General features: G+C 34.8%; 1 protein-coding gene across 3 annotated transcripts; it reads left to right on the forward strand.

Annotated features, from left to right (window-relative positions):
* Window positions 1–10924: 10924 nt before the first annotated feature.
* Window positions 10925–13270, forward strand: LOC18441625 (thaumatin-like protein 1). 3 transcript variants are annotated; one of them, XM_006851851.4, is made up of 3 exons: window positions 10925–11345; window positions 11520–12198; window positions 12490–13270. In XM_006851851.4, exons 1-3 carry the CDS (start codon window positions 11294–11296, stop codon window positions 12716–12718), a joined length of 960 nt encoding a protein of 319 aa, XP_006851913.2. In that variant the 5' UTR covers window positions 10925–11293; the 3' UTR covers window positions 12719–13270. The 3 variants fall into 3 exon arrangements, with proteins under 3 accessions (XP_006851913.2, XP_011626082.2, XP_088701977.1); XM_011627780.3 differs by having other exon boundaries at window positions 11529–12198; XM_088845851.1 differs by lacking the exon at window positions 12490–13270 and having other exon boundaries at window positions 11520–12202.
* Window positions 13271–20047: the final 6777 nt, after the last annotated feature.

Consider the following 20047-nt stretch of genomic DNA (forward strand, 5'->3'; position numbering starts at 1 on the left):
AAATATTGATCAAAATAAACGTAAGAGTATTTAGGTCATTTCTCTATCTAAAATATTTTTTAAGCACTTTTAGTTAGTTATATCTATAAAAATAAACCTAAAAATAAAATATGAGATCTATTTTTGGCAGTTAGATATTGTCTCGTGAATTTCAGCCATTGAAAGGGTGCTTGTGCGCGCTTTTACCTATGCATATGATATGGATGGGATACTTATGCATAAACGCAGGTGATTCCATTTTCTTTTTAAAGAAAATATAAATTTAACATAGGAAATTTAGATATTTCGAGAATATAACCTAATTAATGTGACACTTTATAATTAAGTGACCATTTTATGTATCTGCATCACTTACGAGACTTGAGTTATTACACGTAGTATTTTAAAACCTAGCAATTTTCGATTCGGATCACTAGTTCAGATGGAAATCAATAAGGACAGAATTGGCTCCGAGATGCTCCCAATCATGTTCCCTTGTAAAACCCCTTTTTACATTTTTTTTTTCTTTTTTTTAAACTTATCTAATATTGTTTTTGGTCTCCTCCACCCTATAAACTATATTTATTTTTAATATTTCCTGGATCCTCAGTTCAAGCCAATCTAAACCCAATTCGAATCATCGATCCAACAATCTATACACATATGTGGGTGAATGATCTGTCCACCGATCTAGGTTTTAAAACATTGGTTTCATTCGTGTCCATTTGGACAAGCAGAGTGCAAGAAGATTTTCATCTTTGTGAATCTAATACGTCCCGCATTATTCACTATTCCCTAATGGCTAATGCATTGAACTAGTGTTTTGAAAGCTAGATTGGTCTGGTGAACTGGCCATCCCAAACACTAATCTGACCCAGATCAAGAATCGGTGATGATCGATCTGATTTTCGGTTGAAACAACGAACTAGTAGGTTTTATCGGCGATCCGAATCTGCTGAATGAGATCGATAACGATAATTTCCTTGTTTGGATTAGGTCACCGATTTTTAAAACCAGCAACTTTTGGAACGCTCAAGAACTCACTACCAATGACGTAAGTGGCAACAATGTGAGTTGTCATTGTCTTCTTGAAAGATCGATCTCTTTATCATGGCTACAGCCTCAGCACAATTGCTTTACTATTTCATTAGTCGCATTTAGGGTTTACAAAAATGGATCAACCGGCAACTTGTTCAGCGGCTGGATAATTTTGATCCGGATGGACCGGTCCAATTCGCCTACGATCTAGAATGGCCGATAGGCCGAACCGGTAGAAAATTAAAATAAAAATTATAACAAAAGTGAAAAGAATTTAAATGAAAATATCTTTTCTATATCACAGATTTTCTTTTTTTTTCTTCTCTAGTTAAAGAATATGTATTGAAATATGTTTAAATCTAGTGAATTGATTGTAAATCACTTGAATATGAAAAATATGTTGTTTTTATGATCATTTTAAAAAAATGTTTAAATTTTGAGCATTGAAAAGCTGTCTAAATTTTAAATTTATGCTTTAAAAACTAAAAATCGATTTTGACAACCTTTTAATTACTATAAATGGAAATCTTGACTATCCGTTAAATGATCGTAAAATGATTTACAATCATTTAGATGATTGTCATACATCTATATTAAAAAAGACAGTAAAAGATTTGGACTAAGAAATCTAATTTATTATGGATCATATTGATTAATGATAGATAATCATAATGAAACAAATTCGTGAGAAAATAGGTGAAAAATGAAAGAGAATGATCAGAAAAGCAAGATCGAGACTGAAAAGGGGGAATCCCCAAATTTTGAGAAATAAGAGCCAATCAAAATGTGACAAATTTGAGAGAAACTTGATGAAAAATGAGAGAAAATTATAAAAAAGGCAGATCTATATTGAAAAAAGAAAAAACCCTACAAATTTCTATCTTGTGATTTTGATGCAATTTAGTCTTGATCCTGAAAATTTGTTCGGGGATATTGTAGATCAGTCTAAAACGACAAAAATGCGGCACATTTGAGAGAAATCAGAGAAAACTGAGAGAGAAATTGGGAAAAAGGCATCATGCATTTTCTAAAAAGAAAAGTTTATATAAGGTTGCAACCTTAAAATGTAAAATCACATATTGTTTTAATGTTGAAAAAACCCTCTAATCGATCATCTCGACATCGAGATGCATGAATATGAAAAAAAAAGTTTTTGAGTCCCGAAAATAGTGCATTGCAACACATTATCTAGACCGTCTATTTTCAAAATTTTCATATATTTATAGATCTACTTGATTTTAACTATTTTTGAAATTTCAAAATTTTTAATTAGGTATGAAAATAGATTTTAAGATAATACTGAGTAGTTTTTATAACAAAATTACATGTTATAATAAAAATTTAAGGTGCGCCTTAATTGGATTGTTTAACGTTGCAACCTTATAGAAACTGCACCCTTTTCTAAAACTAAAAATAAAAGGTAAAGGTTTAATTGCTTCCCCTACAACATCGAATATCTATCCTCCCCCTACCATCCAGCTGTCCAATTTTGATCAAGAGCGCCACTCACCCTTTGATCTTAGATCCGACGTCAAGTATTTTATTTTTAGTTTGTTTTATACAAATTATATGAATATAAAATTTGGTACGTGCCATCTTCTCATTGGGGCGCACCTATAAAAAATATTTAAAATAATTTTTTGACAAAATATAATGACCTAAATACCCCTTGAAAATTTTAGGGGTATTTTGGTCATTTTATTTTATTAAAAATATTTTTTATATATTTTTTGCTAGTGCGAGTTTAATAGAGGACTGGACGTCCAAAATTTGGTGCCAAAATAGTTTATAGAAAAAAATTAAAAAAAAAATAGTATAGAGACATGACATTATGATTGGGGCAATCTTAGCCCTCCATTCAAAATGGATGGTTGGATAAGAGGGAAGATAGAACTTCTATGCTATAAGAGAAGCATAGAAAGCTTCCCCAAAACAAAATAATTATTTTCTATTTATTAAAAAATAACTTGGTTCTTTGACAGAAGTAGCTGAGTGTTTATGGAACCAACTCACTGTTCCATAAAGAACTTGGATGGTCAATGATGTGATCCAATTTAATGTTTTTGAAAACACCAATTGCATCAAAATATCAGAGCTAATGAATTTGAAAATCAAAAGGTCAAAAACTATATTATCAAATGCATTGAAAAAAATATGATATACATCTAATAATTCCAAAAGAGCATGCATATTATGCTATCGCAGGCGCTTATTGTCCACATAGTCCCTTGGAACATAATTATTAGGAGGATTTTATGGATTTAAAATTTTGGATCCAATGAAGAATCTCTACATGATTTTTCAAGGAATAAAGTTTTTTTTTAAAGTTTTAAAACAAGTCAATATAACCGTCCAAAACTTGGACTGTCCTCGAACAGGCTCGAAACCCGGCCATGGGCTGGGAATCAATCCTGGTATCGGAGCTGACCAGGCTAAAAAGCGTTTAAAACTCTAAAAAAAATTAAAAATCAAAAATAAAAAATTTTAAAAATATGAAAAGTATGTTTAAGGTATAATTTAACAAAATACATACAAACGAGATTAAAAAAATAGTGAAAAATAGATTATGGAAAATCAATTTGTTCTCGAGCTTATTTTTGAAATAATCCAAAAAAGATGAAAAACAATAAAAATAAGCATTTATTGCCAAAATACTTCCCAATCTTTTGCAAAACACTAGAAAACATTAGAAACATATTAGAAACAAATTACATCTTTTTTTGGATTTTTATATTTTATTTTTATTTTTTAAATTAAGGTGGTCAAGCCAGTTGACCACCCTAACCGGCCAGTTGCCGGTTCCGAATAATCGAGCAGGTTCCAGCTCAACCGGGGGGGCCTGTCGAACAATGATTTTTTCAGGCACTCGCGAAGTTCAATTGAGACACTTGAATCATTGCCACCGGTCGGTTGTACACGGTTGGCCTTGCACCTGCCATATTTGTAGCTTTGAAGAAATTCAATTATTTTGTTGGAAAAATGCACAGAGATTATCTAAAAAATCATGTCTAATAGTGAGGACACAGAAAAACGTGTGATACCATCTGAAACTATTTGCAAAAGCATCTTGTTCCATTGCTATCAATCGAGTACAGAAGGTTGATCTTGCTCCATTGGTATCAATCGAGTACAGAAGGTTGATCTTTGACGGCACTGCAACTCTATCAAATTAAGTAAAGCTTCATCTCTACACTCATCAAAAATTGCAGTTTTGGCATAAGAAAATCTTCAAATCTGTCATCTCAGCCTTGACTATTATGGTTGCAAAATAAAGTTTACGATTTCAGACCCTAAAAATAACATATATTGTACCACATTATCTACACTATCATTGTCCTAAAATAAGTGTTCATATATCCGCAAGATTTCAATCATTTTTTTAGCTTCAAATTTTATCTTTAATGTTTGAAATTGATTTTGAACCATTATGGAGATTTCTGATGCATAATGTTTTATTCCACCAACCGCCATCCTTCAAGAATCAAAATAAGTGAGTTGCATTTCCTCGAACTTCATAACCTTAATACACTCGTACTTACCTATATTGAAGATTTTGACTCATGGTGTCCTTGGGTAGATCAATGTAATAAGAACATATTCCCCACCTTTTCAACATTTTGCATGGCCCAATCTTCTTGGCCTTAAAACTTATGGTAAATACCTTAGGAAGCCAGCCTTTTCTTATAAATAAAAACATTTTATCTCCTCATTAAAAAATATTTAGATGATGTCGGTCTTTAATGGCTCCACCCACCTTTTCAAGCAATTTTTTACACATGTTCAGCATATGCATTTGCATCTTCAATGGGCAAATGAACTAAATCCAAAATATGGTTTAGAGTGTAAGCAATATCAAATGGTGATCTTGTGGTCATTAATGTCATTTAACTATTGTATGCAAACTTAATTACAAAGCCTCGTGATTAAACTCGATCACCAATTAAATAAGGACAGGGTTTTGGTGGGTCAGCCGACTCACCTATTATCATGTGGTCCCTTGTCTATCTAACATCCATCTCTAAAGCACTTCATTGTTATAAGGTGTGTATATAGTTGCTTAGTTCTCGACTAACAAGTGAAACTGTCAATTGGTGTGAAAAAGATGTACTGGGTTTAATTAGTGTGAAAATATTCTCACACCTAACTACACAAAAAAATTCATTCACGTGAAAATATTTTTTAAAATATATTTTCACGCAAAACAAACGTGCAAAATACCAATGGGTGCCCTTCCACCAGTTCCCATATGATATGCATCACACTTGACCTCAAAGATTTTATCAAAGTCCGGGAATAGCACAATCGAGGCTCGGTAATTTGCTCTTTCACCTCTTGAAGTGCTCTCTTAGCTGCCTTCGTCCCCCAAAAGGGATTCCGAAAAACGATATGTTTCTTGAAAATTACCGAGTTGGCTCAGAACCGCTCAAGTAGGCTTGAAACTCGTGAGGTACTAATCTGATCTAAGACCGGCCGATTTTGCCCCGGTCCCCACAGGTTCTTAGCGTTCGTTTTTTTTCTTTCAATTCTTATGAAATATTATAGAAAACTAGCCAGCCACTCTGACACTTCCAAAGTGGCTTAAAAACCAGTCGGTGGCCAGTTCAACCTAGTTTTTACAATACTTTCTATAATGGGCCTGGTTTTTTATGAGTCCACTGACTCTCAAAACAATTTTCCTTCTATAATAGCCTTATTCTTCTGTCCCGAATCAACAAAGAAGATCGAAAGTTTACCAAAACTATTAAGATGATTTCATGAAAATTGTTAGATAAAATCTTTTCCTTTTTGTTCTGTTTTTTTTGGTGAATCATGGAAAGATCAGTTAGGAGCTTGCAAATCAAGATTCTGAGCCGTGAAATGACAACTGCTACGTGGTTTGCAGCATGGAGTTAAATGTCTCCGTCGTTAACCATGCCAAATGCTACGTGGTGCTCTTCATGAGTAAATGCCTGCAAAGTCCGAGTTACGGTCCATTATAATACACTGGTGATAGTACGTTTCGCTTTGCCATTTCAACACAGACTTCTATACGGCAACAAATGATGGAAAACGATGCTTAGAAACGCGCGAGAATAGAGAGAAAAAGCGATACGGCTGTCTTTGGGACCTTTGATAATTCTTTCATGCGGTTATATATGAGAATATTTTCATACTATAAATAGTAACCACATCTTTAGTGTCATCAATACGGAATTAATGGATATATGCACGTATGATGACAACATGATATGCGTATTAATTTTTTAAAAATCTATATAATGGGACTATTTACTTTTAATACAAATATATTATTGACCGTTATCTTTGAAACTGGATGATTAAGGAAGTCTTATTATTTAGATACAAAATCTAAAAATAAAATGCAATATCACATTGTCATCAATTGGATTTTAAACTCAATAGTTACAGTGACTGTGACCTCTTTACACCCAAAACTAAATAATCATATAATATACCATATCTATTTTTTCCATTCCCTTAATCACCATCCATTTATTGATTGGACAATGCATAACACCTATAACAAGTATTCTTTGGGCAAGCCGATTCAAAATTGTTTGAACTTTATACAGAGCAATAGACCTCCAGCTAAGGGAAACATTATTCCCTCTACCATTGCCGATCAACATACCATGCCATGCCTATCTAGTCCATGTTTTGTAACAAGAATTTTGCATCGCAAATGGTTGTTAAAAAGAAAACTCCTCCACCACCATTTAAACACATGGGATTGACTTACAAATTTAATTTTTCTGATTCCTAATCCCCCTTTATTTTTAGGACTACATACCTTATCCCACTGCTCTACTATAAAAAAGAAATACAAAAAAACAAAAAAAAAGAAAAATCAAAATCCAAGTTCATTGAGAGACAATTTTAAAAAAAAAATTTAAAAAAAAATGGATCGAATAACTTTCTTTGTAATTTCCATCTACAACCACAGAATTCTTGTATTTTTCCCTAAAATTTTAGGGTCCCTAAGTAAATTACTTAGTAGAATATGAAAATAAGAACGAAAAAAACAGGCAAGTCTGGTTCTAACTGAAACGACCCTCTCATGGCGCTCTCGTCCATGCCCACCCTAGTCCGGCACTGAGCCATACCGTGTGGCGTAGGCACCAGTCGGCCGAGGACTGGTTTATGACTAGATAAGGATAATTTCGTCACGCCTTCCTCGTGGGCGGTCGCCAACAACCTGGCGGCGTCCAACTGGATCACGCATCGCTAACCGTCGATGGTGCCACAAGACGAAATCCCACGCCATTCGCCGCACGTGTCTCGGGGGTGGCTACGAGTCACATGCTACGTAACACGTGGCGGATGCCACAAAAGATCGGCGCCGACCTCACCGGTACGGGGAAATATTTTTAGTTTTGTAAGAAATAAATATTAATCAATTTTTAATTTATTATTCCCAAGTTTTAAGAGAATTTACTGTTTGTTAATTGCTGAAGTTAGTGGCAAACAGTGTTCACAAAATCAAATCGGAAAAACTAACCGTGCATGCATTGGGAGCGGTTACGAATCGGAATAGTTAACTGGACATATATTGGGAGTTGTTAAATTTTTTTTAAAAAAAAAAATAAAATAAAATAAAATAGACCAAGTGTATATCTTATTGCCTACATTTATCTTAAAAAAAAAAAATTTGAAACAACTTGTTGAAAATCTGCAATCAACCTTCTAAGTTGTTAAAAATATGAGCTTTAAGCTGTTCCAAAAAAATCTTCTAAAACCAAAACTAAAATACCCAACATTTTTTATACAAAATAACCTTATAATCCAGCCACCGACAATAAGCTAAACCTAAATGATTTTTAATTTTTAACCAAAAAAACCTTTCTACTAGTTATGAAACCCGCATATCAATAAAATAAAAATCCATATAACAAACACGTGAGCACTATTTCCTAAAAATATTAATCTCGCATTTTGTTTCTAAAAAGTGTTGATTTCTGAGTTGTTGAGATCCATTGAAACCAATATAAACTATAATTCTTAAAAATAGATTAAAACCCATACAAACAATATCAGATTCCACCAAACCATCAACGAAATATGCTGATCAAAATGACAAAAACTAATACACTTATACCTCCAAAAATATCTCATAGTGAAACAAAAAAATACACTCCAAGAATAAATTTCTAAGAATAACCAAATCAATGAACATATCACGTATACAAGCAATGCATTTTGAGTGTTTTATTTTAAATTTAAAAGTACTTTCTTGTATAATTATTTTTTAGCAAAATAAAGTGGTAAAACAAAATATTCAAGCAATTCAAAAATCATATTAAAAAAAAAACTAAATGAAAAGTCACATGAAATTCATACATGTGATCTCAACTGTCAAAATCGATCATCAAATCGAGTACAAAATCGAGCAGTTGGCGGGTGTTTTTATGCTCAGTTCAGAAAAATTGAATCAATGCCCTAATATTTTAAAATCGAGCACCAATACTCGGATTTTCAATGAAATTAGGACTTGAATCTTTTGATTAACTCCATGATCTACAAAAGCCCTAGATTTTGATTGATAAAAAACCAAACACGAATCAACAATATGGACTATGGCAGATTTTTTCAACTCAGTTCTAAAAAACTAAGTCGCTGCCCTAATCAGGCTCCAAATCTTAGATTTTCAATGAAATTAATAGTAAAATCCACTGACTAACTCCATTGTCTACAAAATTCATGGATTTTGATCGATAAAAATCCATTGTCCACGAAATGTAAGTATCGCGGATTTTTTGAAATCAATTTTGAAAAACTGAGTAGATACCCTAATCACTCTAAATCGAGGTCCAAATCTCTAATTTTAAATGAAATTGGGAGTAGAATATATAGACTAACTCTATTATCAACAAAAGCCATAGAATTTTATCGATAAAAATCCAAAACGAGGCCACAATATGCACCATGGTGGATTTTTTTCAAAACACAAAGAACACGAAAGTAATGGCCCAAAAATTCAAATTGCGGTATGTTTCCCGTTGAAATCCTTCATTTTTTTACCAATATATCAGCAACTTCAATCAATAATTTACTGAAAATTCCTGAAAAACACTAAAAAAGTAACAAAAATCGAATAAAAAAGGAATCCAACAAAAAATAAGGGTTCTGCATAAAATAACGGTTACTAATACAAATAACGGCGTACCACTAAATAACGGCGTTATTTCAACATTCTAACGTTATTTGTACGTGTTTTCTAAAAACCGATCCAGTTAGGTAAAAACCATTCGGTTACCTTAATAAACGGCCGGTTCGTGTAGATTTGGCTGGTTTTGCGCCGAAAAATTTTTCGGTTCGTAGATATGCTTAATAGAACACCAAAACCGGGACTTAATCGAAACCGTAAAGGTCTGGTTCCGTTCCAACATGCCGGTTCCGGTTGAAATCGGCCGTTGTTTCCAACACCGGTGGCAAATCGCTTTTCTGAATAAGTTAAATGATTGATAATAGTATTATTTAATGATGCTTTTAAAAGGAGTAAAGTAAGGTTCAAGGGGTGGCTTCGAGCCTGACAGGCATAAAATGCTCCCGCGGGAGCTCCTTGTCAGTTTACTCTTTCATAGCATGGAGATGAGAAATTTTTCAATATAAGATTTGGTATCCACCTGAAAATACCGGATGATTAATTTGTATAAGGTGTATATTTTATATGGCGCACCTCAAAACTATATTGAAAATTCAGTTTCGGTGTTGAAAAGCTTTACGATGGCATACAAATATATTGCTACCCATAATTATGAAATTTTAAACTCCCAAATAACAAAAATCAAACAAATCTATATACTATTTAAAATTTTGAAAAATAAACAGTCAAAATAATGCGTTACAAGATACATTATTTTATGATTTGAAATATCTTGAAATATTCTGTTTTGGGTGCAGTTTGTATAGAGCTGAGGCTCTAAACAGTCAAAATAAATCACACCTTCAAATAGTGTCGAGAAATGTGGTTTCAATAGTGGATGTCTTTGTGATAGCGTTAAAATATATTTTCATCTCTAATAATAAAATTACAAGCTTAAAAAATAGTGTAGATCGAGTAGATCTATAAAATCTTGAAATTTGACGGTTCAAAAATGCATTACAAGAAGCATTACTCGTGTCTATGCATCTTGATGTCAAGATGATCAATTTGAAGATATTTGCGCATCAAAACAATCTAAAGTTTTGTGGTGGACTCTAATTTGATTGGTTAGAACCTCTGCACTATATAAACTTGTTCCTTCTCTTTTTTGTATCTATACATTTTGAAATGGGTTTTCAACATCGGAACACTCTTTTCTAATGAGTTTTCTAGGTGCACCAGTACTTCAATAGAATAAGTTTGACACATTTTATAAATTTTTTGTATAAGGTTGACACATTGCATATCCCTTATCATTCAAATATAATTTACTTTCGTTTGGACATATACACGGGGGAACATAGTTTATTTCTACCATATTGGTTAGAAGTCCAACTTGAGAGGATTTTTTCGAGAAAATTTGGAAATAGCTTAAGAATTATAAGATACTTAAAATTTAAGCGTTCTAATACTCAAATCTCACCATCTAAAAATTGGACAGTCTCTGTTCAATCTCGAGACATTAATTTTTTCTACATGCATGGAGGGTATAATTAAAAAAAAAAGTTGTGGTTAATTTATGGATTGAAAAGGTTGCAATCCCATAACTTAAGGCCCTAAAATTAATTCTAGATAGGGTTTTTGCCAAGGGAGTAAAGGCATATCATAGTCGCGCAGAGTATAATATCTTTATGGGTTTTCCTTTTGCATTGGTTGGTACGTCAGGGCCACAACGAGGGCCAGTTTGGAGTTTTTGCGTAGCAGTGAAAGAGAGAAATGGTATGTGGACAGGCATATAAAGGGGTGGCATTCACTCTTCTCTGTAACTGTAATTGAACAAATGGAATGAGTTTCGTTCCATGATTTGGAGAATATATTATGTGATTATTAAATAGAGATGGGGATATATCGAGAGTAAGGTGGACGTCTCTAAAGCGATCAGGATTATATGAGGGACCACTGCTCTTTATTCCCACCTCCTCCTTCATCTTCTCTCGTCCCTCACTTCTTCACCTTTGAGGAGTAAGCCGAAGCTCTCCTCCCCCTCACTCACTCTCTCTCTCTATCTCTCTTTCTAAATCCCCAGATATCGGCTGAGAGGGCAATGCGCAGATCCCTTTTCTTATACCTCAGCAAATAGATATGTAATACTGCTGTGGGGTTGAGAAATAAGAGAGAGAAAGAGTTAGAGGAATGGACCACTTTCTGGTTGCTTTCCTTATGGCCGTGGTTTCATTCCTTGGAGGTAAGAAATGAGCCCTTCCTTTCTGCATTTTTCAAAGGATGCTGATAATGAAGAGAAGAGATTGTTCTTTTTTAACTATGATGAAATGGGGTTTCTTGATTGTAGTCATTTTGCTTTGAATTTCTTTTTAAATCTGTTGAGGATTTGGGTCCTTCTGTAACTGATTCTATGCAGGAGCAGCAGGCTCCACATTCACCATCATAAACAACTGCGACTACACTGTGTGGCCCGGCATCCTCTCCAACGCCGGGAGTGCGAAACTGTCGACCACTGGCTTTGAACTGCAGAAAGGGCAATTCCAAACCCTGCAACCGCCCGCAGGCTGGTCGGGCCGCTTCTGGGGCCGCACAGGCTGCACCTTCGACTCATCTGGCAGAGGCTCCTGTGCAACTGGCGACTGCGGCTCCAACCAAATAGAATGCAATGGTGCTGGCGCTGCCCCTCCCGCAACTTTAGCCGAGTTCACTCTCGGCGTGGAGACCCAAGATTTCTACGACGTGAGTCTCGTGGACGGCTACAATTTGCCGATGATCGTCGAGGGCAATTCTGGCGGTTCTGCCTGCGCGGCCACCGGTTGCCTGGCGGATCTCAACGAGCGGTGCCCTGCGGAGCTGAGGGTGGCGAGTGAGGAGGGGAATGTGGCGTGCAAGAGCGCGTGCGAGGCGTTTCGCCGGCCGGAGTTTTGCTGCAGCGGCATGTTTGCGACGCCGGATACGTGCAAGCCGTCTTATTACTCGGAGTTGTTCAAGACGGCCTGTCCGAGGTCGTACAGCTATGCCTATGATGATGCGACCAGCACCTTTACCTGCACCGGCGGGGACTACACTATTACCTTCTGTCCCACTACTTCCAGGTGACCCACCTACCTTCTCTTCTCCTTCCGTCTCTCTCCAGTTCTTTTCCATACTCTCTCTCTCTCTCTCTCCAGTTCTTTTTAATACTGTCTCTCATGCTCCAAGTGTTATTATTATGCTCCATAAGTTATTCTCTCTTTCGCTCTCTCATTTCCATATGCCCCGCAAATTACCTTCTCTTTCTCTCTCTTATGCCATTCTTCTCTTTCTCTCTCTAAAGTAATTATCCCCTCTCTCTCTCTTATGACGCCATTTGGCATCTGATGTGAAAAAAATGGTGGTTTTTTCAGTCAGAAGGCCTCAAAGGACCCCTCGCCACAGTCGACAGAAACAGACACAGGAACGGTAACGGTAACAGGAGGTGGAGAAGCAGGCGTCATGCTAGGCGACGAGTCTTGGATCGAAAGCATGTCCACCTCTGGTGCTCCCGCGCCCACCACACTATTCTGGGGTTACCCTGCATTTCTCCATACTTTCTCAATTATTGTTTCTCTCTCTATCTTCCTCCAACTCTTGTAGTTTTAGAGAGAGAAAGTTGGAGAGAGAGTCCCAATCGAGTAAAAGCGACTCCATCTTATCTCAATTCTCCACCTCGAATATTTTCCCATTTATGTTAAGAGAGAGAGAGAGAGAGAGAGAGAAAGAGGGATTGAAGATAACAATCGATGAGTTAATTCATAGCATGCTTTCGGCTGTGTAACGACAAAGGCGTCACAAACTCAACTCTAAACCCTCCATTCAAGCCATGAACGGTGGTGATGATGATGATAATGGTGATAAATTGACTTGCAATGGATTGATCTGCTCTGTGTGGACGGTGTTGATGGATCTGATTGGATTCATGAAAGGGATTGGAGACTTAGAGTTAAATTCATCTCTCTTTTTCTCTCTAAAGAGATGGTAAGTTAAATGTGATGTATTATGAGAAATATAGTAAAAGAGTGAGTAGGAGGAGGGGGGTAGAGATTTCTAACTCACCTACCAAACAGGGGAAAATGGGAAGCATGCGAAACCCTATTCATAACGATGATTATATTGTATGATAATAAAAAGCCTGGCTCCTCTGCTCAACTTCCCTTTTGCTTTTTGGGATTCCTATCTTTTTACTTTATCTCCATTTTAAGCGTGCTCTTTTTTCTCTCACCAATAACAATATCATAATCCAATGGACCATGGAAAAGTATGGCGATAGGGTCATTTGCGTCCATGGGATTCTTGGTCTCTCTTTGTCGATCCTCATCTCCACATTTCACCGGAAGATCAAGCTTTAGGGTGTGTTTGGTAACTGAGAAAGCTGTTTTTCTTAAGAATCTATGAGATAATGAAAACCTGTTGTGAAAGAGGGATGAGGGAGTTGTGTCTCCATTTTCCTGAGAAATTAGCAGCTCCAGTTTTCTCCAAGAATGGAAAAATACACGAGTTTTTCATTTTTTTTTTTTTTTTGAGAAATCAGCAGCTATAATTTTACCCAAAAATGGAGAGTAACATAAAAATGCGGTCTGGATTTTCACGCATTTCCCAATTCCCAAACAAGACAAAATGTGGTATCATAGTGAAAAAAATAGGTCATTGTCTCCTATTTTTTACTCTTTAACAAACAGGGCTTATGCTCTATCTTTTGGAGCTTTAGTGGTATCATGGTGATTAACTAGTAAGTGGGTCATTGCCTTGAAAATTTCTAGTTTGATAGGTGAAAATTTCATGGATCCATGATAAATGAGTGTCTTGCATTGTGGCTTTATTGAAGCCCAAAAAGTATTAGTATATTGTAGTCACATGGCAATGTCATAATATGGGGTCCTCGGGTATGGTGATAATTGATTGCTATTGCCATTATTTCTTGTTGTGATGGCGACCTTTATTTTTCAAAGGAAATAATGCATTCTTCATACTGTAATCTTCGAAAGGTGAGAAGTTTGCTCAGGAACGATTAAAGTTTGTTCAGGAAGGATTAAAGAAAGTGTTTGTTTCGATCTTTGCAGCCACGATTGCGGCGAAATGTCGGAATGCAGTTATGAATTTCAACCGGAATAATAACCTCTCTGCCAGCCAGTAATCCATCGAAAGTACTTCTTGTTTATTGGAACCCTGCCCGGATAATAAAAGAACAATTGCTTCATGCGGGCTGGGCCGCATTTCTACAATATGCCGTCCAGATGTAATAGGTGGTCCATCAGAAAAACAAAACAATTGTAACTAATGGTCCTAATGTTTTTTTATTATAATTAAATTTTTTAACATCTTTTTTTTTTATAATTATTATTTTTAGTTTTTAAATTTTTTTTTTTTTTTTTTTTTCATATTCATGATCTTTATGTTAAATATTATATATATTATAAAAATTAAGATCAAATTATAAATAGAAATTTGTTTATTTCCAAACCCGTATTTTATGTAGGTTGGCCGCATGTTAACCACGTCCATTATAAAATAAAATTGGGATTGTGCATGATGAAACTATTTATTTTTGTTATAGAGGTCACAATTACTCATGTCATAGGATTTCAAATTAGATGGCGAAAAGTTGAAAAAAATTCTTTTTGACATCCATGGATAAAGAGTGCTTGCGATCTCTTTGTATTAAAATTAAATGAAAAAACTTTGTGTAACCTAAAATTAAATGGGAAAATTTTGTGTAACCCCAATGACATATAAATTATATATGGCCCCACTTTTTAGCCGTTTGATTCAAACTCAACGGCCATGATTGTTCATGTCGCAATGTCATGTCAAATACTATTTCATTTTTTATTTCTTTTATAGAACACATTTTGGATGAAATTTTGAGCATCATCTCATAAACCTAGGTGAACCCCAAAAAAAATAAAAAACAAATATTTCCTATAAATATAAATGACAAAAATACCTTTGAAAATTTTAAGGGTATTCTGGTAATTATTTATCACCATAAATTATTTATTTTTATTTTTATCATGTGTGCCTCTATTAGATCTGTGCATATCCCAAATTTTACTTCAAAATGATATATATAGTAAAAATTAAAACAAAAAAAATATGAGTTGTCCAATCAAGGTATGACAATTAAGAGCTAATTTTTGACATTGTGATTCAAGCTATCTGAGCCACCTACTCAAATCTGATGACTGAGATCAAAGATGGCATATATTATATATGTGGATGGGTTTTACATAAAAAGCTTTCCCAAAAGTAAATACTCTTTGTATACGTCCTAAGTTCTCAACCAACAATCGAAATTACTTGCATGCGTTGTTCTAAAAACCTGTGATTCCTAATATGAATTGTCCATCTATACGGCAATCGGCTACGACCAAACCGGTTTCACAATGACATGGGTCCCTACCCGATTCTACCCTAGAACCCGCTCTTATATATATATTTTTTTGTTTTTTTGCTTATTTAATGTTTTTTAGGTCCTCTTTAAATTCTTTCCCTATACCCCTATTTTAGTTTTTATTTTAGTTTTTTTTATTTTTAACATTTTTATAGATCACAAATTCAGACTTATCCAGATCCAATTCATATCACCAAACCACGGATCCAACATGTATTTATAGGTGAACGATCCGCCCTATCAATTTTGAGTTTTAAAATATAGCTTACTTGGAACATCCTAGATGAGGTGTACCTTTACAGGAAAAAAAAAAAAATATATATATATATATATATATATATATATATATATATATATGAAAAATGTTGAGATTAACGTGGATTTAGGATATGGAATACTTTTTAAATCACTTTAACATGTAGTACTCACAATGGGCCGATGACCCAGCTTAGCTTGTCTTCTTCTTCTTTTTTTCCCTTATTTTGTTCTTTTGTTTACTTTAGAGAATTTTACGTACGAATATTATTAGAGGGGGGTTTAATTATCAAATAGGCTCACATTTGTCTGAAATTACGAGTACCTCCGGCGATGTTTTTTTTTTCTTTTTCCAAGTTCTCCTCTTGTCCGATAACACAAATACTGGACAGGAGGGTTAATGTTTTTCAAAATAAAAGAGCTACCTGGTGTTTCAATTACCATACAGCTCTCTCTTCCACTTATCTCTAAACCCGCTGGTCGCTCACTGGAATCCATTTTGTGGCCAAAACTGCCATGTCTCCTGGCAATCACCTCGGCCCGAATGTCCTCTATCGCCTTCTTCTGTATCCCAACAACCTATTCTCCACCTTAAGAGCCTCGAATTTATCACTGCGTTTCTCCTCAAAGAGAGGGTGCTCCTCACCTCAAGCTCCACGTTGGAAAACAACTCGTTGGAAAAGTCAGGCGACTCCAGCCTGAAGCAGTCATTAGCTTTGGGCGTCTTTTTGCTTTTCCATTTTTCGGTAATTACATGAAGTAGTCATTTTTTTTTAATTCAAGGACGTGACAACCACTCTTGCCCGTCAGATTTAAATCGAGTGGTTGTGACTGCATCATTTATTAGATTCAAAGTATTAAAACAAATATTTCTCAACTTTGAGACACACTCCAAGCTATCCAATTTGACAACTAATGACTAATAGCAATTGTGACCTCCTTATAACAAAGATAAATGGTCTCGTAGTATACAATCCTGAATTAAAATAACAGTCTTAAAAATAAAATTTGCTTTTTAAGTTCAAAGTGTAATTTTTGTCTTTTAGAGATTTATGGTGGTCTATCAATGAAATTCTATATATATAAAGCAGTGTTGTTAAATTTGCTCCGCTACAGCCGAAGAGGCCAAATCCTTTGTATTTTAGGTCTTGTAGAAACCCTATTTTTAAAACTGATAAATTCTGTAATATTCTTGAACCCTTAGGACTACATTATCCCAGTAAACACCTAGACCATAGACCACCATAGTCTATACTGCCTACCATGTGATCTAGAATCCTGCAGAATACCCTGTTTTAGTAAAACAATCATTAACAATAACAAAATATCTCTTTTTGACCCAAATTTTGGTAAGCAGCATCATAAGAGCCCATAGATCCCCCCAAAAGGGGAATTTAGCGATTTTGGAAAATTTTGGTCTAGACGATCAACAATGTCACCCAGCCTAGACTGACCTAAATTGGCTGATTTTTGGTAGGTAGCATCCCGACAACCCCAAAATCACCCCAAACTAGAATCTGCCAATTTTTAGCATATTTGGTCTGGCGACACTGCTAATGTCGCCCAGATCAGACTACCCCATATTGGAAAGTTCTGCATGCTGAATCATTTTTTGCCAGGTTCAATGAACCTGGACCATTTTGGTCTAGGCGATACTACCCATGTCGCCCAAACCTTGGACCACCAAAACGGTAGTCCAGGCTAAGAAATCTTCTGGTTATGGTTTGTTACCTATTCCAAGTGATTTTAATCTTGTAAAGAGGTCATTTTGGGATGATTTTATATTAGACTTTTGAAACTTTATTAGCCAGTGTGCCCAGAGAAAACTTAGAGATGGTGAGACCTGAGAAAAATGTAGACCTAGGAAAACCTTAGCTTTAAGCCACGTGCTGCCCCTTAGATTAAGAGATCCATTCAACCAAGCCAAGGCCTGGTCAAAACGTGAAGAAAAACAAAGATGGCGCACGATATAAACTCAGTCAGTACTGATACGGACGAGGCCTCGAAGCCTTGAGAGCCCCGGGCCAACTGGCCCGATCAGATATATTTTTACTCTTTCATGTGTTTCTTTTCACTTTTGTTTATTTTATTAGAATTAAATTAGTTTTAATATTGTATTTTATATTTCGGATCAATGCTGGCTATGCCACTGATCTAAGAGCAGATCTGCTCACTTTTGAGTAGATCTGAACTCGGATCAGAATTTGATTGTCCCACTCTCTATCACTCTTTTAAAAAATCAGTTTGTGATACGGATCTGAGGGATCTTCTTGTGAAGATCTCTCCAATTTGCATCGTAAACAGACCTAGACTGGAGCGAAGCTTGGTCTTACTGCTTCGGGCATATTCGGGTCACTTCAGGTTGCTTTGGTCATATTCGGATCTGCTTCAAGCCGATTTGACTGAAGCATAGAAATATCCATATAAAAAAAATATTTTTTTAAAAAAATTTATTTTTAATTTTTTCATTATTTTTATATATTATATATATAAATATCTAATTTATTTATATTAAATTAAAAAACCAAAGTATGAAGTTATCTTCCGAATTAGCTGAAGCACCGAATTGATTCATTTTTATCACCGAATCGAATACGACGCATAGCGAGTCTACAATATTGATCTAAAGGACCTTTCTAATGTGAATTTTTGGAGGAGATTTCATTTTCAATGGGGTATGCCGACACACCAAAACCCAAATCCCTTTTTCACATCTTTGTTTCCATTGAAATCTCATAATTGCTCCGTTGACACACTAAGTTTTGATGTCCAAGGTTTATCATCACATAATTGATTTTTACGGATGGGAAGCATATAGATGATGTGGACCCTGAAAGTTTCAATAGCTCAAATTGAATTTAGCATAGACCAATGGCCCAAAAAAAATTTATATTTTATTTTTATTTTCATTTAAAAATAATATTTATCTAAAATTTAACATATGTTTTTATTTTCATCTAGCAATAAAAATATATTGAACCCTTAAAACGATTTAGGGGTATTTTGTTTAACTTTTTATTCAAAATATTTCTTTATTATTTTAATTTAATTCTCCATATAAAACTACATTATAATCCAAATTTCAGATTAATATCATCTTAAATTAAATAAATCCAAATTTCAGATTAATATCATCTTCAATAATATAAAAAATAATGTATGAAACTCTTTTTGTGAGGTTGTTGGACGTGCCATGCTTAATTTGGGCCATTAAAAGGGTGCTTGTGCACCTCTCCACCGTCCACAAGATACGGGGAGGCCATTTTCCCTTCCCAATTTTTTTCTTTTTACTAACAAAAAGGTTTATATAAGGGTGAGGCCTTAAAAAAATTAAATTAAGGGTCACCTCAAAAATTTAGTAGAAGATGATGTTTCGATGGTGAAAAACCCTCAACGCGGTCATCTCGACCTCAAGATGCATGGACATGAGCACAAATAAATTTCAAGTTTTAGAAATAATGCATCTTGTATCAATTTTTAAGATTTTCAAGTGTTCATAGATATGTTTGATTTACACTATTTTTGTATCTTTCAATTTTGTAATTAGAGATGAAAATAACTTTTCAAACCATCACAAAGATTTATGTTACTAAAAGAACATATTTCGGCACTATTTAAAGGTGCACCTTACTTTAATTGTTTACGGCCTCTGGAAACTAAAATTCAAGAAAATCCAAGTAGTACTACCCATTTGATTTCAAACAGGATGCAACCAAGTTCCTCAAAACTGCCCTTTTGATGGACATTAAGAGGAACAACCTTCCGTTTTCAACACCAAACTATTTAAAACTCCTCTGAAACAAGTAATTAAAAATCACATGTCCACCTAAGTTAGATTGGATTGGAGGTCGGCGATTCCAGGGGTTCTCTTGGTTTTCAAGGTTTTTAAATTTTTTTGTTAAATATAGCCTGGTACAATTTTTGAAACACTTGAATCGGATCGGTAGAGTTGGAATTAGATGTCTGGCGAGTCAGAACCTCATTCAAGTTTCTCAAACATTGTTTGAAACTAAACCAGTACCCTGGTGTATACAGAACAAGAAATAGCCTTCAAATTCATTACTAAAAGGGTGTGGTTTGTTAAGGTTTCAACCTTAAACAATCAAATTAAGGTGCACCTCCAAATTTTATCATAAATATAGATTTGGTGTAAAAAATTCTTAGGATGGCTTGAGAATCTATTTTCATCGCTAATTATAAAATCTCAAACTCCAAAAATAGTTCAAATCAAGTAGATCTATAAACACCTGAAAATCTTGAAAATAGACGGTTCAAATAAT

This window comes from Amborella trichopoda, chromosome 9 (genome assembly GCF_054954075.1).
Source record: "Amborella trichopoda isolate Santa Cruz 75 chromosome 9, AtrichopodaSantaCruz75HAP2 v2.0, whole genome shotgun sequence".
NCBI classification, from domain to species: Eukaryota; Viridiplantae; Streptophyta; class Magnoliopsida; order Amborellales; family Amborellaceae; genus Amborella; species Amborella trichopoda.